The sequence below is a fragment of the Dipteris shenzhenensis genome, chromosome 9, assembly GCF_047967505.1.
Source record: "Dipteris shenzhenensis isolate YYH24624 ecotype China chromosome 9, Dip_SZ_1.0, whole genome shotgun sequence".
NCBI lineage: Eukaryota > Viridiplantae > Streptophyta > Polypodiopsida > Gleicheniales > Dipteridaceae > Dipteris > Dipteris shenzhenensis.
In genome coordinates this window covers 18,442,512-18,465,976 of record NC_141604.1, presented here as the reverse complement: position 1 = coordinate 18,465,976, position 23,465 = coordinate 18,442,512, and the positions used below count along the sequence as shown (strand labels likewise).

Sequence of the window (23,465 nt, the reverse complement as noted above, 5' to 3'; positions counted from 1 at the left end):
CTTCCTTTTTACTTTGAAAACCCATTTGGTACCAATGGCATGTTTCCCTAGTGGTAAATCCACAACATCCCAAGTCTGATCTTTCGCAATGGACTGCAATTCATTGTGCATGGCATTCATCCAGTGCACATTATCCTTGGCTTCTTTAAAAGTTTCAGGTTCTTCTTCATATCAAGAAGAGTACATGCATAAGATGACTCAACAGAAAGAGCCCCCCCTGTGTGCCTTATTGCACTATGAGTCCTGCTAGGCAAAGGTGCCTCAAGTCTACTCTCCCTGAGAGTCTGTAGCAACCAATTCGGAACTGTTTTCGCTGCATGTATCTCTTGAATCTCTTGCTTGACAACATCATCCACTGCATGGGGAGGAACAAAATCAGCATGTGGTTGAATCGGGGCATGTGGAGTAGGTGGAGGTTGCTGTAAATTCTGATTTTCAACATGAGCCTCAGCTGGGGAACCAAAAGCAATAGGTAGGAACCCCTCAAAAACATCATCTAAAGAAGCTGGAATAGTGAATTCAACATGTGTATGAGCTGAATTATCTGAAAAAATGACATCTCGACTCACAAAAATCTTGTGTGTGGCCTGATTGTAGAGACGATAGCCTTTGCTTTGTGCACTATACCCAACAAAGATACACTTAAGTGCCTTATCTGGCAACTTATGTCGAAACTCCACAGGCACGTGGGCATATGCAACACATCCAAAAACAGGAAAGTGATCCACTGAAGGCTTCCTCCCATGCGAAGCCTCATAGGGAGTGATTGCCTTTGTGGGAGCCCGATTCAAACATAATTGGCACACATGAGGCCTTCTAGCCAAAATCTGCGAGGCAACTTCTTACTAGTGGGCATGCATCTATCCAGCTCCATGAGAGTTCGATTTTTCCTCTCAGCTTTGGCATTTTGGTGAGCATTAAGCCTCACTGTAAGCTGATGTGTGATGCCTTTCTCCTTTAAAAATGCCTCAAATTCATGAGACATGTACTCCCCCCTCTGTGAGTGCGAAGTGTCTGCACCTTGAGTCGTGTCTCAATTTGAACCATGGCCACAAAGTGTTTGAAATACATAAATACATCTGATTTTTCATTCAAGCCATAGACCCAAGTATAATTTGTGTAGTCATCTATAAATGTAACATAATACAGATAACCACAAAAAGCAGGTGTCCTCATGGGACCACAAACATCACTATGTATGAGCTGTAATATTCGAGTAGCTCGTACTGCACCATCCTTTTTAAAAGGAAATCTATGCATCTTACCAAGGATGCATCCCTCACAGGCATGAGGAGGAGGTGACTCCAAGGCAATGCATCAACCATAGCATGCTTTTGAAGTGTCATCAAGCTGCCATTGCTCATGTGCCCATATTTGGCATGCCATAACTCCGCATTTTGCATAGCAGCAGTAGAAGTGCTTATTGCAAGTGCAAGATCGGAGCTTTTCTCATAAGTATTAAGCTGAAAAAGACCCCGATACAAAGTGGTAGACAATACCAAAGCATAATCATTCTCTTTGTCTCGGACAGCATACTTAGCATCATCAAAGATAACTTGAAACATCAGTAATTCTGAAATCTGTGCCATCCGTGGAGGTAAGTATGATGACACCCACTCCACACACTGAATAAGAAGAATTGTTTGCACATGTCACCTTCTTTTTAGCGGGTGGTGCATGCAGAGATGCAAAAAGACTCTTCCTTGAAGTGATATGCTTGGATGCATCACTATCAAAATACCATGTGTTCAGTGTCTCATTGACACTGAAAGAGCATGCATCCTTCGAAGGGTCATCAACATATGAGTCATCCTCAAGAGTGGCTGTAGTATTTGAACCAGCCATTGGAAAATCTGAAATGCAAGACAAAAAGGAATAATTCTCTTCCACAAGGTTGGTTGTAACATCCCTCGTTTATGTGCATTAGGAGCTGATGCATCCGAGACAGCCAAACCCGAATCCTTTTTCTTCTCCTTTGCTATTTTCGTCTTGCATTCACCAATGTAGTGACCCGACTTCTTGCAGTAGTGACAAATGCCCTTCCTCTTTGGCTTCTCTGCATCACCTTTAGCCTTATGAGAGGGCTGTTCGAAATCAGTTTTATGCTCATGTGTGGGCTGATTTCCATGTTGCTTTTGTTGCCCTTTCCCTTTGGGCATGAACTTTGAAAGCATGGCATGCTTGCCAGCCCGTGTGGCCAGATTCTTTCTTGTTTGCTCTTCCTGCAACAAGAGTCCTACCAACTCGTGCAAAGAAAGAGGACTGCTAACCCCCCTCAATGACAAATTCAAGGAGGTATGAAAACCGAGATAGGACTCGCGAAGCGAATTCATAGTGATGGTAATCATCTCTAAATCAGGAATGATCTCATCTATATTCAGGAATTGTTCCCTCAAATCCTGAAGCTTGACCTTATCTTGCACTATTTGGAACTGCAATGGTACCTTATGGCCAGAGCTAGGAAATTCTTTGAAGTTCTTACACAGGATTAGACATTGCCTTCTATATAGAGACACACTAGAGTCAAAGTTTTCTTTGTTGGTGGTCAGTGGATACACATGGGAGACAGCTTACAGAGATGAGACTAGGGAGACAAGTGGAGTATGAATATTGGAAGGGGTGGAAGTGCGATACAAATGATCCCTCATGTAATGGTCTCTGTCAAAAGATGAGATATATATGGTAGATTTCTAAGGGTTCAGATGTGACGGCCTTCCTAAGTGGACCTCTTCATTGCAGTATGTTACTTCCCCCAAAACCTCACACTTTGTGCGAGACCTATAGGAGGAGACTGAGACTTCACCATATGCAGCTCTCCACTCAGACGTCATCGATCTCTCGATCCGCGAGGAAGTTCTTATTGGGGAATTCAACGTGAGCATGGGCACACGTTGGATATCCCTTTTGGGTTTTCGTGATGACTATCTTAGTACGAGATGTTGATCTCGATGAGGCTATGATGTCGCGAGTCTTTGCAGATAGACGAACCTTAGCCGCATCCTATGGACAAGCACTACTAGACACGGGCAAGATGCATGATCTTATCATCTATATGGCTGGGATCGCTGGTCCTCATTAGGTGCTTCACTTGTTTTCCACATGGGTTGGGGGTGGGGGGGGACTATTTGATGGGGTTCCTTGCCTACACCTCACATATCACGGATATCTCTGATTTCTCCATCTTACCATCATTTCTCCGGAACCCTAGATCACATTCAGGTGTCATTGAGGAGGGTAGGGCATGGAGACATAGGGTTTGTTGTTGCTCTGTGAATTTTTGCAAAGCTTTTCACACAATGCTTAGAGCTGGACTCATCAGACGTTTGTAGGAAATCAGACGTTTGTAGGAATTGGGGCATGATTAAGAGATCATTTGGGCAGTTGTGGAACTTAAGGCTTCCTCAAGGCTTCATCATTGCAACCTCTCCAATCATCCCAATCTTGGCTGACATCCATTTGCTTCAAGGACGCTTTTAGTTTTACCAAGCGGTGGAGCATGATGAAGTTTGTTGCAAATCTAGTATCGCTTGGCTTAAGCAACTTGAATTTTTAAAAATTTGGATAGCATGGCCCTAGGTGCCTCATGATTGGAGATGAATTGCTGCATCTCTTTGCTATGAAAGATCAATGCCAAGGCTGAAAGGTCCTTCAGCAACAAGCTCAAGCAATGGGAAGCACACTGGTCCAGAAGATATGTTTGAACTCTTGCTCAATAAGATGACCAGCTAGCTTGCAGCTCGAGGCGTTATGAGTAATATGACTCTCATTGATGACTTCACAAGATATTGCTAGGTATATCCTTTAAAAGCCAAATCTGAAGTGTTCTTATGCTTTCAGAGGTGGCTGAATATGGTTGAGAATGAATCAAGATGCAAGCTTGTCACCCTCAACACAGAGAGGGGGGGAGAGTATATGTCAAAGGAGTTTGATGCATTTTTGTCTTCACGGGGCATTGTTCACTCATGCACTACTCCTTACACTCCTCAGCATAATCCTGTTCCTGAAAGGAAAAACAAAAACAGGTCTACTATGTAGATGGTCAGATGCATGCTTAAGGCCAAGTCTTTGCCCAATAAATTTTGGCTTGATGCAGTGATGTGTGCCAACTATGTGCTGAATAGATCACCTACAAGGGCATTGAAGACTGTTACACCTAATGAAGCATGGAGAGGCAAGAAGCCTTCACTTTCACATATGAGAGTTTTTGGGTCTCTTGCATATGTTCATGTACCATCTCAGCTGAGACATAAGCTTGATGACAAGGCAATCAAATGCATATTTATTGGTTACAGTCAGGAAAGCAGAGGGTATAGGTTATACAATGGAAGTTGTCTTCATTGGGCCACATACATCACTGTGCACTAGCTGCAATTTCCTTTGTGAGAATTTTGGACAATTCTTTTGAAAAGGAAACCGATGCATCTTACCCAAAAGACGACCCTCACACACATGTTCGGAAACTGTGTGAGTTTGAGGTACATCAACTGCCATCTGCTGTGAATGTAGCTTTGCAAGAGCTCTATAATTGAGATGACCCATTCTCTCATGCCAAAGATGAGTTTCAGCAAGCTGTGAATCTGAAATAGTAAATGCTTCAACAGAAAGTGCAGCTGAGTGATGATCAAGGTGATAAAATCCCTTTTGCAAAGTGCGAGTGAGAACTATGGCATTGTCATCACGAAGATCATATACTAGGCATCTTTATCCATAAAAAATCACTCTGAAACTTGAAGTGGCAATTGCTGAAATTGAAATCAAGTTGACTTCAATTCCAGGCACAAAAAGAACATTTGGCAAAGTGACAGGATGGCTTGAAATGGATGTGAGCTGTACATCTCCAATTCCTTTGACAGCATAGGAAGCATTATTAGCACATGTGACAGCTCCTCCTCGAGGTGCATCAGCTAAGGAATGAAACAACTGTCTGCAAGATGTGACGTGCTTGGAAGCACCACTATCAAGATACCAAGACTGAGCATCATTAGCAGTAAAGAGTGCATCAACTTTGGAGGGATGAAATGAACAATGGACAGCCCATGCCCAATCATCCTGGAGAGCATGTGCATGTAAAGCATTTGCTGGCTCGTGGGATTCAATTGCATGTGAGGCATTAACTGTCAATCCTGCTTTCTTTTTCTTCGAAGCAATGCACTTTGTGCATTCTAAAATGTCATGTCCAGGCTTGTGACAATAGTTGCATCTTTTCTTCTTTGACTTATCTCCTGTATTTTTAGATGCGTTGGACGAATTGCCACTGCTATGCACAATTTAGGCTTGCCCATAGGCTTGGAAGCCTTGCCTCTTCCTGTCTGCTATGAAGCAAATGCATGATTAGGAATAATGGCTTGTCTATTAGCACGACTTTGCTCTTCCTGCAAAAGCAAAGTAACTAGGTGATCAAAAGAGTAGTGGTCTGGATTACCCATGGCCACTAACCGAAGGGTTGTAGTAAACCCTTGATATGAATCTGGCAATCCATTCAATGAGGTGCTGACAAGCTGAGAATTTCGGCACCACCTCATCAATATTGGCAAGTTGTTCCATGAGGTCCTTCACCTTTGTCAGATATGCATCCATAGAATCACCTTCATTCATACTGACTTCCTGCAACTGTCTTCTTAAAAATGCAACACATGCCTCATTGCGAATCTGATAAAGAGAAGCCAATTTGTCCCAAGCATCCTTTGCTGTCCTGTAAGACCGGATGTGTGGAATAACGATTTTATTAAATAAAGAGTGATATATTCCATACAAAACAAATCATACAAGAGGTGGGAGAGAAAGTACTCTATCCCTAGCCTCAACAATGTGGCAAAAAAGTCATGGAGGTGGTCTAAAATGCCACGACATCCCAAAAGGGGTCAAGTGAAAAAATAAAGAGCAGTCCCATGTCCTCATGAAGGATATAAGTCTCCCACGAGCTGCCAAAGAGGTGCCTGTACACCGTTGCAGGAATAATGATTTTCTTGCATGATAAAGCAATACAGGAATGTGCATTTGCATCTCTTGCATCCCATCTTGACTGTTTTTGAGTTGGGGGAGCAGCAGTAGAGGTTCTAGAAGATAAGGCATCAGGAGGAGTACCCTATGTAGAGGGACCACCAATCGAGGCAACCACTGTAGCATGGACTGGCCTCAGATCAACCCCAGAAACAATATTCCAGAAATGCCTTGCAACAAGAGATAAGACCACATCGGATAGTTGGTGCCATCTGACTTATCTTCTTCACGAAGAATGCCAAATAAATCATGATTGTTCCCGCAAATGTGATACCCTAGAAAAGACCTGGAAACCCAAAAGCCTCAAGGCTATCACTGCAAAGAGCTGGTTGTCCAAAAATGACAGCAAATATATGCAAATAAATATTCTGCAAATTTTCAACCCAAATCAAAGGGCAAATGCAAATTTGACCCAAATGTGACTGTGTCAGGCAATGTTCACTGCAAAAACAGTAAATCTGGCAAAAGCCCCAAATTTAATGAGGGCAAATAGGCCAAAAAGAGGGCAAATGCAGAAAAGCCCCAAAATTTCCCGAGATTTTTGCAAATGTGACCCAATGTATAAAATCTGACTCAATGTCCTGTAGAAAATACTCAAAGTCTTGCAAAAGTGACTCAATGTTCTCCAATCTGACCCAATGTATTGCAATCAACCAAGAAATTGTAGACCAAATCCCATAAGGTAGCCTCAAGGCTTGCATCCGCAAAATTAGGACTTGCTGTCCACAAGGTGAAAGCTTAAATGCAAGTGTCCCAACGTATAGACCTCAAGAGGTAGGCTTTTTAAAATGTTGAAATAGCTTGACACGACTTCAAATAGTAAAAGGAAGATAAGGACAGCAAAGGCCCTCTAAAGCCCCAAATTTTGAGAAGGTCATACAAATGATTTCACTCGTGCCAAACTTGTACAGAACTCCCGGGACAAGTACGAGTTGTACGGATAGCTGCTATGTACTGACGGTACAAGTGTCCAATGTACGGTGTATGTACAATGTACGGAGGTTGTACGGAATGCAAGTACGGGACAAGTACTATGTACGGAATAGGTACGGAGCGCAACACGGAATCCAATGTACGGCACAAGTACACCGTACGCATGCTGTACGAAAAGTGTACGACATAGTACGGAACATGTACGGAACCTTCTGTATGGAGCAGTACAGAGTAGTTACGGAGCCTTCTGTACAGAGTAGAGCGTACGGCTGTAGGAAATGTGTACGACACAGTATGATGTACGGAACACAGTACGATTGTACGGGAGATGTACGGTGCATTGCTTCTACTGTATGGGCGGTGCAGGTAAGGCGGGTGTCCTGTGTACGGGCGTCCGTACAGTCGGACGGACTGTACGGATGGAGGAGCAGATAGGTTGAGGGGAGCTGGTGCAAATCTGGAGGCAGGAGACGAGTCAAACCAAGCTCTGATACCACTGTAGGATCGTTAAACAAAAGAGAGAGTGCAAAGTACAAAGAGTCGATAGATGAAGAGCCGTCACGTCAACTAGTGTAAAAATGAAAGAAGAGTACATAGTACTTGTAGCCAGACACTAGGTTTAAGTGTCCTAGGTGTCACATAGGACTAAGTGTCCTATGTGGCATAAAAGACACAAAACAACTAAGTGCCTATAACTATGGGCATCACTAGAGTAGGGAGAAGATGGCCTACAACCACTTCTTGTTGCTTCCTTTGGCAAAGCTACCCTTTTCTACAATGTGCTTCCAAAGCGGCTCGAGATCTTGTGCACAGCATGGCATCTTGTTAAGAGTGAAAAGACCTTATTGACTGACTTGGTAAACTGCTTCTTCTCCTTCTCTTGTTGCCTTGCTTGGCAGTTTCAAGTCGTCGGTACAAGGGGGAATACCACTCAAGAGTGCAAATGAAATCTATGCACTTGCAGTTGAGTGCCCTTCGACGTATTACATTGTCAAGGGAGAGGGTAGAAGAGATGTTGAGCTTGTAGGTGCACTAAGAAAAGATGACGTCTCTAGGGACACAATGCATACAAAGCACTCGACATTGCCATAAGATTGGGTATATATGGGCCTGCACGCAAGGCGCATCCCTCTGTGTGCAATACCTGGTTGCATGCAGGTCACAAGGAGTTGTGGATGCAAATTGCATCAAGGAATCTCATCATAGTGATTTGTGGTAGCAACCTCATTAGAGCAGCTCGTGGATGCCAATCCGTCAGAGAGAGATCCATAGACTAATTCATCGCCACTGACGCAATATGGCCCACAATAGTAATTTCATTGTCGCTCATTGCATGCAGGCGTTCCCCAAGCGTTTCCACAGTTCGAAAACGCCTAAACTTAGTAAACGTTTGGAAATGCTGTTTCCTATCGTTTTTTGGCAACCTTGATTATATGTACGTAGACCTACAACAACCTATGTACAAATTATTGTGAGGTGGCATAGGATAGAATAGTTCAAATGGAGACTCTGGTACACCTCAAATGATGAAACACAACTATAGGGCTGTAGCATCAATTAGCCTTAATAACGAGTGAAGAAATTTTCTTAATCTTTCTGAACTGATATAATCTACTTTTATAAGAGAATGTGAAGTATGATCATAAAAACGAGAAAATAATCTTTATTGCAATATTTGTTATCAAGTAATATTTGAACACTCTTGTTTGGCTAGGTGTGGCCAGTCATTCCTTTTCCTTATGCTGCCTTTCTAAGTTTGATGTGTCTTTTTCTCTTAGAGTTTCCATGTAGGTTCTGATTTTTTTGGTTCGTATTCAACTGCTTTCAAAGTTCAAATTTCCTCAAGTGGTATCACTTTAGGGGACATTGGTATCTTATACTTGCAGAGATGTATGCTTTGTGGTGTCCGATTCATAAAGTAACAATGCTAGTTATGCAAGTTTTTAAAGAAAATAAGTCAGCAGTTTGAAAAGTAGTTCATGTTAGAACTAGGGTTGTGTTATTGATGCTTATTGTCATGTCTTTGTAGGGCTTATGAGTACCTCCAGAGGTGCACTAGTAGGCCAGCAGTTTGGTATCAAGTTGTGATGAATCGCGGTGGAAACGCAGGTTTGGATACGGACTGTGCATGTTATGGGTTTTGTAGATACTATCTGGTGTTTTTTGACCAAAATGCGTTGTTAAGGCCAACCACCTACTTCATTTAATTATAATTGAAGGATGTAGTTCAGAAAAAGTATCTCTTAAGCGAACAATTTTGCACTGTTATTGAAGAAAATTTGCAATTTTGACAATGTGAGCGCAGGAACTTCTTGTCGTGGAGTTTATCTAAGGGAAGCGTTCGAGTGTTGCCAAGCTAGTGAGGTGGGATGCTATTCCCAGTTTTCCTTTTTGTTTGAGAATATCCTGATATCTTGTTGGTTTTATATCTCTTTGGTGGATACTGATCTGTGCTACATGCTCAAAGCCGTGGAGAGTATGCTTTGCAGATTGTATGCCAGCTTTGTAGTATTTTTTGTGTGATTTAGTTGCATCTGAAGAGATGTAACGAGTGGTGCGTTTAAGTTTTCCACCTGGGTAGTGCAAAGAATAAAATCGATATTTTCCCATTATCCTTTGAGTTATGTACAAGAAGTATAAGTATGTTGGAACTTGTTGCAAAGCGATTTTTAGTAGTATAGAAATTTACATATGGGTATAGGCTAGATATTCTGGTCTTCTCTGCTAATCAAATCTTCTTTATTCTCAAGATCTTTATTCTATTTTTTTTTTGGGGTATTTTCAGAAAATTTCAGCGCACTTCATAGATTGAATTGATATGAGTGCTTCTTTTTCTGAATTATCTTAGGCTTCTTGTATGCCACTGTACACATGTATGGATTGTTTAAATAGTCAGTATTTCCGTCTTGTAGATGATGTAAATACATCTATAGGTTAGTGTTGTGTTTAGGATGGTGATAAGAAAGAGCATGGGAGCAGCCCTACCGGCCCCATGTATACAAGATTTTGCCTCTTTGGATAGATGTACATTTGTAGGTTATTTTGTTATTGCTCTAGAGTATGACCTAGCCTTGTCACCTTATCCTCATCTTCCAAACTTGGCATTAGGATGAGAGGAATGTGAGCCTTAGCTTGAGTTGTTCTCTTTCTTCTCCTTGCAATTTATGAAAAGTCTCTTGCTGAGAGGTTCTGTGACTTGCCCATAAATAGGCTCTTGTGCTCCTTCATGCTGAGTGGCATGACTCCTTATCAAAGCTCAAATCCAATAAGCAGCTTGCCACCTAGTGATCATGAAGGTGTGGTCCACCATTCCAAGTTAGCCTCTGATGTGGTCCGGGACTGGGTGGACATCCTCAAATGGAAAAGGGAGAGTTCACTTAGAAGGTTGTAAATGCGAAGCCATTAAGAAAATTGGGATGAGGGTCCTAGAAGGGGACTTCAATATAATTGTGTCGATTGATAAGCAAAAGGTCTTAGGAGATCACTTGTCTTGTTGAGATGGAATCCCTCCACCTATTGCAAGGGAAGGTATTTGAAGAAAGAACGTTGTTTCTTCTTGAAAGAGGTGACGAGGATAGTAGAAGGGAGCTAGGTTTTGTTTTTTGTTCTTTTTTTTGAAGCTAGGTATTGTTAGAAACGTGGTGTGTGAGAGAGAGAGAGAGAGAGAGAGAGAGAGAGAGAGAGTACGTAATTGTGTGTGTGTGTGGTGGTGAGAGAGAGCTGAGAGGAGCCAGCCCTTGCAGATCAGCCCTAGCCCGAAAGCATCCCGTAACCAGCCCGTGAGCATCAGCACCCTTTTGCGCTGCATCAACGCCCTGAACCTGATCTTTTCGAGCAGACATAAGCTGCCGTACAGCACGTCAGACCTCCGTACAGATTCAGTACAGATTCCGTACAGCTGTACGGCCTGTACGGCCATTTCCGCCTGCTGCAGCCTGCTGTTCCTGCATCAGCTCTGGTTCCTGGTCTGTTTTCTGCGCAGGGTTTTGCATCCAGACTACAGCTACGCCTTGATCTTGAAGGCTTTCGCACCCATCTCTCTCCTCTTCAGTCTCTGGGTCTGTTGCACCTTTCCCATTGCCAAAATCTGCTATTTCCCTCTGAAATATATCTCATTTGGGGTTTTTCTGCTGGTTTTTTTCTCTTTTCCCTCTACAGAACTGATTTCTATCCTATCTTGGCCTCTACATCCTTTTTAACCTTCTTTCTCCTTACAAATATACTCTTTTGCTCTTCTCTTTGGGCTTCCTGTGGGCTTTTCTTGGGACTTGTTTTTTTCCTCCACTACCACTTTATAGGTATCTCCTTTCTGAGCTCCACCTTTTACAAAGCTATGGCTGAATATTCCTATGAAAAGACATTTCAAAAGGAACGTTTGGTTCATTGCAAGACGCGGTACATTATACGCTTGAGGCCCAACTGGTCTACGATGTCATGCATGAAGGATTTGCAGACACCAGGAAAGAGTGGAAAGACTCGGTTCCATCAGTTGGCCTCATGGTGGAAGTAGATGAAATTGTGGATCCTGTCAGAGAATATGCTAAAAATGCAGTAATTTTATTTTTTCTTGGCCGGATGCCACCTGCTGCAGAGATAGGCAACTGGTTGACTCGCACACTGGCTGGCTCGTTTGTTGGCAAAGTGCACTATGCAGCCAGGGGTTTTTTGAGGTTATGAGCTGCACAGACAAATGCTTTTGGAACATTCGCCTCTTTTTTTTGGGCAACAAGTGGTGCATGTATTGCCATGGTCTCCCACAAGGGATTATCAGGCTTTAAACCAACATAGATGCCCGGTGTTATATTTTTAGTAATATAACAACTATGTACAACAGCAAATTTCATGATGTCAACCCTGCATTTCTATCTCAGGGTTAATGTTTCTCCCCTAAGAAGAAATATCCACTTGAGGAGTAGACAACAGAGCAGCAACCTCTTCTTCAGGGAAGAGTGTTATGCTGGCTATCACTACAGCCCATGTGATCCCAATTCCTGTATTGACCTCTGGGGCGTTTCCACTAGAAGACGCACCATTCCAAGTACGAGGGGGTGGAAGTCTTCTAGCAAAAATAACTTTTCTTGGACTTCACCATCCATCAATTGGAGGTTTCTGTCCTTTTGTCGAGGGTTGAATAGCAGGAGGTGAATGTGAAGAAACATTCCCATTTGAAACCATTGGAGCTTTGCCTTTATCCTCAATTCCAGAAAGCTGTCTACTACCTTTGTTTTTATTTGCAATAGAAGTAGGAGCATCCTTGGTAGGCATTTGAACTGGTAAAACAGCAGGAGGCATTTTATGCTGATTCATTGGACACTGTGAAGCCATGTGTCCAAATTTTTTGCAGTCAAAACAAGCCCCTGCAAATAATCCCCATTTCAGTTTATAAAAAGCACTTCCCATGTCCACATTATTCACCGTGACTGAATAAGAGTCCGGTGTGGGATTATCAGTATCCCAAAGAATGCAAAATCGATTTGAATTGCCAGTAGGCCGTGGTGGGCAGACCACTTTGCCTAAAGAAGCTGCAATTTTAGGCAAGAGTGAGGCCATGCATTGTGGGAAATCTACAACTTCAACCCTGTAAATATGACTGCTCATAGCAAATGTTTTACACTCAATGTCCAGGGGATTTGTGACAGTAGGGAATGGAAAACAGTGTGGCTATACATCAATAGATTTCAGCCTGACATAGTGGCATTACAAGAACATAACCAACATGTCTATGCAGGAAAGACATGACACCACTGTGGCTATGACATTTTCTATGGTGGAGAGCACTCTTTCTCAGGGGTGGTCATTTTGATCAAACATGAGCTCCAACCGGTTATTTCTTTAAATGACCACAAAGGCAGATGGCTTGTTCTTCAATGCGTTATTTGAGGAGAGGTGTTTGAATTTGCCTCTGTTTATGCACCTCAATTATTTAGAGAAAGAACTGAAATTTGGGATGCCATGCAACATTATCCATGGAGATATCATGCCTTTATATGTGGGGATTTTAATAATGCTCCTCAACAGGGAGACAATACCTCCAGACATACTCACATGTTAACCCCTGAAAGGCATGCACGGTCACAATTATTGATGCATCTGGATTTGGTGGACCTTTGGAAGGAATTGCAGCCTTTGTTACCTAGATACACATTCCAACATAATGCTCTTTCTTCTTATCAGGCACGTCTGGATGGATGGTATAGTGTAGCTCTGCAACAAAATGGGGATTTTACATGCAAAATGTGGATTGACTATGCCTTTGTGCATTCATATCATGCACCTCTATGGTTGCGGTTATCCTTTCATGATATGCCAGATGATAGATCGCCACAAAGGCGCCATTTGATCGTGAACAATAGCTACTTGCAACATGCTGTGTTCAAAGCCATGGTTACTGAAGCATCTCACTCTCTGTCTTCTGGCAGCCATGTTCATATTGATGATGCCTGTGATTCTTTTGTTTCCAAAATGCAAGTTGTGATAAGAAGTTACGGCAAGTCTTACATGAAGACTCTGAGGGAAACTATTGCTCAGGCCAAACTTGTCTCCAACTCAATGATCATAGAAAACTGGTCAAATGGAGACTAGAGCCAGACAAAGAGCCTTTACAGATAAAGGCTGCTCTTCCAAAGAATTTTTCAAAAGCTTGCATCAGAGAAGATTAAAAACAGAAATTTGCAGGGTGCTTATGCCTGATGGATCATGGACCACCTCGAGGTCACAACTTGCTTCTGTTTGTGTGCAACATTTTTCTCAGCAATTTGGTTCTGCAGTTCCTCCCTCACAGCAAGCTTTGGTTGCACGAAATTCGCTGTTGCAACATGTTTCTCCTATTATTTCCACTACTCAAGCTTTGGAATTGGAGGAACCTTTTACTAGGAGGCAACTGTCAGATGCAATCAAATCCTGCGGAAGATGGAAATCTCCAGGATGGGATGGTCTTACGGTCGAGTTTTTTCTAGATTATTGGCCTCTTTTGAAGCATACATTGCTGCATATGGTGAATTCTGCATGGCAAAATTAGAAAATGCCAGACGCATGGAAGAGAGGTATTGTTAAACTCATTCCAAAAAAACAAATCTGTGAATCTTTGGCAGACTGGAGACCTATCACCCTTATGCCAGTCATTTACAAAGTCACAACAAAAATGATTGTCGATCGGCTAAAGGGGTTTTTACATGATGGATTGCATTCTGCCCAATATGGCTTTGTCCCGCGTAGGCATATCACAGATAACATTGCTAATGCCTATGTTGGAATTGAATATGCCAAATACACGCAGCAAGATGTTTTATTATTGCAAGTTGCTATTGCCAAAGCCTTTGACACGGTTAAATGGGATTTTATTTCATCGACTATGCACGCATTGGGATTTGGCACAAAAAAGCAGCAAGTTATCACTTGGCTATATCAAGATAGTAAAGCTGCCTGCATACTTTCAGGGGATATTTCTACATCCTGGACTCTTGGCTGTTCTGTTAGGCAAGGATGTCCCCTAAGTGCTTTACTTTTTGCAATAGCCACTCATCCGATGCTTCAATATCTGGACCACCTTTTGGACACTGACCAGTTGCATGGTTTGGAGATTACTGGCAGTCGCAGCATGATCGCTCAAGCATATGCTGATGATTCATTCTTTACTCCAAAAAATACTCGGAGTGATCTGTCCATGATTATGCAGGCTCTTTCTACATATGGATTGGCTGTTGGTCTTTGGGTCAATTTTTAGAAATCAAAATTGTTGCCGTTGCATGAACAGGAATGGCACAGTCTTCTGTGGCCTGGGGAAATTGTCCCCGCCTCTCAATTTATTCCACATCTCGGGTATCCTCTAGGTTGGGAACTCACTCGTTCCCAACAAACTGATTGGGTGTTGACAAAGTTGAGGGCAAACCTTGAATATTGGAAGCTTGCAACTTGGCCACTACATGTTCGTTTGCGAATCGCACAATCCATTTTGATAGCAAACATATAGTTTTATCTCCCTCTCATTATGTTCACTAAGGCAGAGCTGAACTCCTTTATGTCAACTATCATGGAAATTTTCTGGTGTGCTAAAAATGGCAAGAAAAGTCTCAGATTACTCTCTATGCATCGTCTCTGTTCTCCAAAGATGCATGGGGGTCTGAACATTCTCAATATTCACATGCATTTACTTGCTCACAGAGGAAAAATGATGTTGCAGTTTATGCAAGGAGATCAGCCGTGGGCTTTAATGATCCGCTCTCTCTTATTACATATGAAGGGGGAAGGTGAGTGGTAGAAGTACAAGAGGGAGAGAGTGAGAGAGAGAGAAGACTCCAAATGTGCGGGTGTGAAGTGATGAGCCACACCACAAACTCTTAAGTTTTATTAGGATTAGGTTTTTCCCCTATGACTGTCTTAAGACAGTCATAGGTGTCATATCTTTAATAAAGGGGTGGCAATGTGCCTTTACCCCAACAACCTCCCACCTAAAGGCCAATATGCCTAAAGGGGAGAAAAGAATAAAAATTACAGCAATATACAGTTACTGTATACAAGACCATAAAATAAGAGTGGTCTCATCCTAATCCCATGATGTGGCGGCAATGTGCAAACCGCTCTGTAGGCAAGCTCTTAGTGAGCAAATCTGCAGGATTATCATCAGTATGTACCTTCACAAGCTCAAGTCGCTTGTCTTCCAGTACCTCCCTGATGAAATGATATTTCACATCTATGTGCTTGGTCTTCTGATGAAAGACCGGATTGCCAACATGATAGCACTCTGACTATCACAATGCAAAACTGGCATATCTCCTGTAATGCCCAAATCTCCCACCAGCCGAGTAAGCCATATTGCTTCCTTGCAAGCCTCAGTGGCTGCAACATATTCAGCTTCAGTAGTTGATAGTGCAACGCATTTCTGCAACCGAGACACCCATGATATAGCACCTCCTGCAAATGTGAAAATATAACCGGTAGTAGACTTCCGGTTATCTGCATTCCCTGCATAGTCTGAATCTGTAAAACCATGCACCAATGCATCCTGCCTACCATAGCATATGCACAAGTTTTTGGTATCCTTGAGATACCTCAAGACACCTTTCACTGCTTCCCAGTGCCGCTTGCCTAGATTTGCCATATACCTGCTGATGACTCCCACCGCAAAAGCAATATCCGGACGAGTGGCAACCATGGCATACATCAAAGAACCAACTGCAGATGCATACGGAACCTTGGCCATCTCAGCCTTATCATCATCTGATCTGGGACTGTCCTTACTGCTGAGTTTTAAATGTGGAGGCAACGGGGTACTAATAGACTTCCCCCCCTCCATTTTAAACCTCTGCAGTACTTTGTCAATGTACTCCTTTTGTGATAGAAACAAAAGTCCCTTAGACCTGTCACGAGTAATCCGCATGCCAAGAATATGGTTTGCATCACCCAAGTCTTTCATGTCAAAAGACTTATGCAGTTGTTTCTTTAAAGCACTAATCTCAAGCTGAGATTTACTGGCAATCAGCATGTCATCCACATATAGAATGAGTAGCATCAAACTGCCATCCTTTGCCCGTTTAGTGTACAAGCAATGATCGGTCTCACACCTATGATACCTTTGGGACTGCATGAAGGCATCAAACTTCTTGTACCATTCTCTTGGTGCCTGCTTGAGTCCATACAAGCTTCTCTTGAGCTTACACACAAGCTGCTCTTTCCCTTTAACAGCATATCCCTCTGGCTGACTCATATAGATCTCATCATGTAGATCTCCGTGAAGAAAAGCAGTCTTCACATCCATCTGACATAAATCCATGTCCTCATGAGCAACAAGAGCTAACACTGCTCTCAAAGTAGTCATCTTGACTACAGGGGAAAAGATCTCATCAAAGTCAATGCCCTTCTCCTACTTAAATCCCTTGGCAACCAATCTGGCCTTATACCTCGGTAAAGCATTTGAATCCACTTTGACTTTGTAAACCCACTTGCATGGCAAAACCTTTTTGCCTGCAGGTAGCTGCACCAAGTCCCATGTATCATTTTGAAGTAGGGAGTCCATTTCTGACTGCATGGCTTTCTCCCACTTCCTTTTTGGCTCCTGGAACAAACCTGGCAGGAGGCCGTTGTACACGGGTGCTCCTCCTAACAAAATGTTCCGGATTAGGCTGCTGTCCAGCCTGTTCGTCATGCATGACGGGTGGCTGTACCACCATATCTGGCTGTTCTACAGCCCCATCTGCTGGCATATCCAGTGGTGCATCATTGGCAAAATTATCTGGCTGATTTCCAACCTGTATACCCTCTTGAACAGGGTTATCTGCAGCAGCCTGCTGCTGCATATAAAAGGGCATTCTTTGCTGTCCAACATCATCATAAATAACCCTCCTGTATTCCACAGGTTGCACGGGTTCCTTGTGTACACTATCCTCTTTAAAGATGACATCATTGCTGCGTATAATCTTCCGTTTAACGGGATCCCATAACCTGTACCCCATTTCACCTTCGTCACCATAACCCATAAAGATGCATCTGGAAGACTTTGGCTCCAGTTTGGTGCGCAGTTCTTTGCGTACATGAGCAAAGCACTCACAGCCAAATACACGTAAGTGCTTATATGAGGGTGGCTTGCCAGACCACACCTCCTCTGGCACTTTCAACTCCAAAGCCTTGTTTGGCGACCTGTTAATAATGTGAACTGCTGTTTGCACGGCTTCTGCCCAAAAGCCATGGGGCAATGCAGCATAAGACAACATACATCGAACCTTCTCCTGAATAGTTCGATTCATTCGCTCACTTACACCATTTTGAGATGCATTATGAGGGGCTGTGAGTTCCTGTTTGATGCCCTTAGCTTCGCAAAACTGCACAAAAGCATGTGACACATACTCACCCCCATTATCGGATCTGAGGCATTTCAGCCTGCGTCCTATCCGATTCTCAACCTGAGCGACAAACTTCTTGAAAGCATCTAAGGCATCGCTCTTATGCTTCAAGAAATTGACCCACACTTTGCGTGTGGCATCATCAATAAAAGTAATAAAATACTTTGCACCCCCTAGTGATAACTGTGGCATCTCACACAAATCAGTGTGCACTAGATCAAGCGGTGCTCTATTCTGGGGAGTTCTCCTCTTATGAGGAGTCACAGAATGCTTGCCAAATATGCAATGATCACAAGTAGGCAAATCTGAAAAAGAAAGAGACGGCAGATAACCCAAACGTGACAGTTCTTGCATTCCTTTAACAGACATGTGTCCCAACCGGCTATGCCACAATGAAACCTTTGGCAGCTCGGTTATGGCAACAACATGATTACCCACACTGGAAACATAAAGAGGGTACAAGGTATCACTCTTAAAACCCTCAGCCACTACAACCTCGCCATCAGTAATCACCCATTTGGAATCCCCAAATGTCGTGTGGTAACCACTGTCATCCAATAAGCCAGTGCTAATCAGATTTTTCTTGATTTGCGGCACATGGCGAACACCATCAAGCATGAAAGTGCGTCCATCAGGGAACACTATCTGTATACTGCCAATCCCTGCAATCTGACATGCATAGTTGTTCCCAAGGTGAACAACTCCATGAGTACCTGTGTAGGAAGTAAACCACTCCCTATGAGGAGTAACATGAAAAGAAGCACCTGAATCCAAGAGCCAGGTGTGCATGTCATGGCCATCAATAACCAATGTGTGTGCAATTACAGCTGTGCAATTACAGCAGAAGAACATAATACCTCATGTCTGTCACTGTCACTGTCCTCTGCTGCAACATTCACTGCATCCAAGTCATCTACCTTGGCCTTGCCTTTGCCTTTGCTTCCACTGCCTGCATCCTTTGTTTCAGCCTTCTTGGCTTTCTGATCCGGTATAAACTTGAAGCACTTAGACTTCACATGTCCCTTCTTGCCACAATAAAAGCATTCAATATCCTTTTTACCACGGGACTGACTGCGGGATTTAGACTTACTAGCAGATCTCCCCTTCTGTTGAGTCCTGCCTCTTTCCTGTACCTGCAAAGCATTTGAAGACTTGCTGCCAGCATTATTCTTTCTGCTCATCTCCTCCATAAGGAGAGAGCTCTCCACATCAGCATACATAAGAGTGACATTTGAATTAGACAGGGTGGTCTTGAAAGTGTCCCAACTCTCAGGAAGGGTACACAACAAGAAAGTAGCCTTGAACTCCTCATCAAGGTTCAACCCCTGTGCAATCAGCTGTGTAAAGATGGCATTGAACTCACTCAAGTGTGAGGTCATAGCTGTACCTTCCTTCATGCGAAGATCAACCAGCTTCTTCAACCAATACACCTTACTGGCTGAACTCTTTTGTGCATACAACTCTGCTAGCCTCTGCCATACACCATAAGAGGTCTTTTCAGCCTGAACATTGTACACAAGAGAATCACTGAGAGTAAGCATGATAGCAGCCCTCGCGGACAGATCTAGCTCCTCCCATTCATCATCTGACATCCCAGATGGCTTGACACCCTTCACCCTTCTGGGCTTAGAAATCTTCTTAAGCAGAAGTACATTCAAACACTGTTCTGCCCATAATGCATAATTGTGTGCCCCTTCCAACTTCTTTATGTTCAGAATTGATGATTCACTTCCCCCTGATGCCATATCAGATAAGGAAAGTACCTGACTCCCTGTAAGTCAAGAAAGACTGAATAAAATTCTGATTTCTCAGAAAAAATCTGCTCTATCAAGAGCCAGGAGCACTCACAATAGTGCTGTTTTTTTTTTTTACTGTCAGAAAATCTGCAGCACAACAGAAAATTTCTCTTGTACCGTGCTCAAATAGGCATAAAAAAAAATAATTTCAGAATGCTGCAGCTGCTCCACAAGTGCTTTAACAGTGCATCAACAGCTGACAAAGCACAAAACACTGCTGTAAACCCTGCTGCACTGCTGTCCTGATCACTTCTCCCACCTCAGATGAGGTATTGCACTGATTTAATATGCATAAACCACTTGGCATATACTGTTTTGATTACCGAAAAAAAAAAGAGCTCCAGACACTTCAGCCTGTCACAAAACCTGCAACAGAAAATGGAATAAATCCCAAGCAATTACCCTTCTGCCAAGGGAATAAAATGCATCTGAAGGTCCCTGACAGTAACCCAAGTGTTCTCAAGCAAAATCTGGGCAAAAGCCCCTTGATCTGACACTTGTACCAAGTGAAAACAACCTCAACAATGAGGGATAAGGCATACAATGTGCAAATCTCTCTGACAAAATCAACTAACAGTGTAATGCAAATACTGCCCTGTGTAGAAATGACATACACAGATCCCAACGTACAAACACTCAATGAGGAACCTTTTGAGCACTGTCAACGATGGACAGTTAGGGACCGAGTAAACTCGATGCGCCCTGGCCAAGCGTGGCTCAACTGAGGTTCTCTGAGTGTTGCACAAGAAATGTGACCTGCAAGAAAATGTCACCTCCACACTGCGGAAATCGAGACAAATGTGTGCACTTTGGCACCACACTACCTCAAGGCATACAAAGCATCAACTGCCGGGCAAAAGCCCTATGATCTGCTCACCCGTAAACTGAGATTCAAACCCAGTAAAAGCATATATCCTCTGTCAGATGCATAAATCCCGATATCTGTGCACAAGTCCTCCATGCAGAAGGGAAATAACTGAGAAAGTACTTGCTGTACTTCATGCAATGCAATGCACCTCGGGTAAAAACCAAATCTCCTCGCTGTACCTGCTGTACTTTTGAAGAAAATCGAGATTTTCTTCTTCTTCCTCCTCGAATGCCACCTAGGCCTGCGTGCCTAGATGCCTGACGCTGCTCCCTAAAAAAAGAACGCCTCCCTCCCTGTCGCAGTTTCCGAGGAAACAGTACGGCGTCGTCCTTACTGTACGGACGCCTGTACGGCTACCGTACGGCGGTACGGACGGCCGTACGTCCGTACAGTAGCTGTACAGTGCGCAAAATGTTGCGCACACGCAGCTAGCAGTAGCTAGCTGCTGCTGCAACGAAGGCCGGCTGCCCCGCGCTGCCTGTGGGCGCGCCGCCTCGTTGCCCACATTGCTTGCGCAGTGCACCTGCGCGCTGCCACTGTCCCGCGCCGTCCCACGCCGCCTTACTCTGCTCGCAGACCAGCTGCTCACCCGCGTGGGCAGTATGGTGCGCTGCCCTTGCTGTCCCGGTGGCTGCCCTTGCAGAGGCTAGGTAGAGGTCGAGGGGGTGGGTAGGCTAGGGTAGGGAGTGGAGAGGGAGAATAGGCTCTGATACCAGTTGAAGGGGGAAGGTGAGTGGTAGAAGTACAAGAGGGAGAGAGTGAGAGAGAGAGAAGACTCCAAATGTGCGGGTGTGAAGTGATGAGCCACACCACAAACTCTTAAGTTTTATTAGGATTAGGTTTTCCCCCTATGACTGTCTTAAGACAGTCATAGGTGTCATATCTTTAATAAAGGGGTGGCAATGTGCCTTTATCCCAACAACATATTCATACTTCTGCATTTGGGCATTGGCAGCCCACTCCGTGGGATTTCATATTTGGCTCTATCCGAGGCAAGATCAGAGGCTGCCCTTTTGTTTCTCGCCTGCTTCTTGATTGGAAACATATCTTATTCCACTTGGAATGGCATGGCCGAGACTCTTTGTCGGGAAACTCCTTGAGGAGTGAGAATATTTATTGGTCTAAAGTATTCCACCCTTCTTTGGCCATTCAAGAACCAAGACGTTCTTACTTTCTCTCCTTCAAAGGCATCACTTCTGTGGCAGATGTACTTCAGGATGATGGCACACTTTTATCCTTTTCCATGGCTGCTAGCAAATACGGTTTGGGAGGTCATTATCGTCCTCTCTGGCATCGGATTTCAGCAATGCTTCAACCGTTTTTGCCAGTATCTCGCATGGAACTTCAAAACAGGCTTGAGGATTGGATTTTATGATCTTCTTACTCTTCAGCCCGTCCCTTGAAGTTCTCACATATTATAGTGCCATCAATGTATAAAGTGCTATTTCTTCCGCCTTGGATTTCTGACAGAGCAAATACTGTTTGGCATATGGATCGCCCACTAACCTGGTGGAGCAAAAGGCTGCGTCTCCTTTGGCATTACAACGTCCCTCTTCGACAACAGCATTTTCTTTGGCGAGTCCTGCTTGGCATTTTTCCATCTGGCCAGCTACTTGTACACAGACATATTGCTCCGGCTGTTCGTCACAGATGCTTTTACCCCACTGAATCTGTGCTACACATTTTTTGGTTCTGTCCACATACTTGCACCTTCATCGCTCTCATCAAACAGAGGCTTCGAGTGAGATTTCCTACTGCTACTTTTGGCAGGCTTTTCTGGTTGTTTGGTTTTCATCCACTGAGACATGGTTTTGATTTATTTTTTATATGGATACGCTACTGGGCACTATGGACTTTATGGATGGACATAAATCATAGAGTCTTTGGTGATCCCCTTTTTTCATCCTTTATCTTTTTCAAACGATCTCTGCAGCAATCATTTTATGATTGTGTCCAGACTCGTTTGATTGATCAGGATATGTATACAGCTTATACTGAGATCTTTAGTTGAGCAATAGTTACTTCAGTTTCGAAGTAACTATAAATGTAATTATTTTACAGCAATGAAAGATTTCTTTACAAAAAAAAAAGTGTGTGTGTGTGTGAGAGAGAGAGAGAGAGAGAGAGAGAGAGAGAGAGAGAGTTTATTAAAGTCTACCAAAGACTAATGGGTCTTTGAGACTGAAAGAAAACTTGATGCAATGAGCAAAAGGGTGGAGCTACTAAACGAGCATCCTAACCTATGCTAGAGAAAGACTGTGTAGACATAGTCAATGGTATCATATACATCCATCATTGGCAACATCACCCCCAAGGGAGATGCAGTCTGATCCAATACAATACAAGACAGTGCATAAGGGAACGTTAGGGTATACCTGATGGTGGACTATGCAGTGTAGACAAGAAACCCGTGATAGATCGTTGCCTGCTATCTGGATGAGTAGTCCATCGTGTCCTCCTAGTAGGTACCTGACTCTTGACGAGCGCTACAGTAACCCCAATCGGCCGTACTCCAGGTTTAAAGATAGAAGATAGGTTGGTGAGTGTGATTTGTCCGTTGGTCCGCTGTCGAGTGTGTGGCATCTCGATCTCGGGGTCTCTCTCCCTCTTGCTGTATGTGGTTGGGGAAACGTGTTTGATTGGAAGAACCCAGTGATCCTACTTTGGGATGGGTCAGGCAAGGCCTTTTGCTCAAATGATAGGCTAGGGAGGAAGTAAATGAAGTGAGAGAGAGAGGTTAGGGAGGAAGGAAACGATACTCAAATGAAGACATAATGGAAAGGCTCACATTCAGTCATCAAGTATGACATGACAAGTGAAGTACAAGCCTTTATAGGCTACACCCACACATACTAGCACCATGTGCATATGGGATATGTCCCAAATTGAAATGTGGCACTCACACCACTCACACATGAACTACTACTAGATCTTTAGGATAACACATCACGCAACAAATCTCACACACTCTTTGGCTTCAACACCCCCCTTCAAAGCAAAGAGTGTGAGACCCAACACGTAAGGAGTAGAGCG

General features: G+C 43.5%; 1 protein-coding gene across 2 annotated transcripts in view; it reads left to right on the top strand.

Annotated features, from left to right (window-relative positions):
- The window catches only part of TPP2 (tripeptidyl peptidase ii), a 203,805-nt gene that overhangs the window by 88,302 nt on the left and 92,038 nt on the right, over positions 1-23,465 (top strand). For both annotated transcript variants that reach the window (XM_087378744.1, XM_087378745.1), the window contains exons 14-15: positions 8,963-9,042; positions 9,239-9,297. In XM_087378744.1, coding sequence (XP_087234870.1) covers positions 8,963-9,042; positions 9,239-9,297 — 139 coding nt within the window. The remainder of the gene's footprint in view (positions 1-8,962; positions 9,043-9,238; positions 9,298-23,465) is intronic.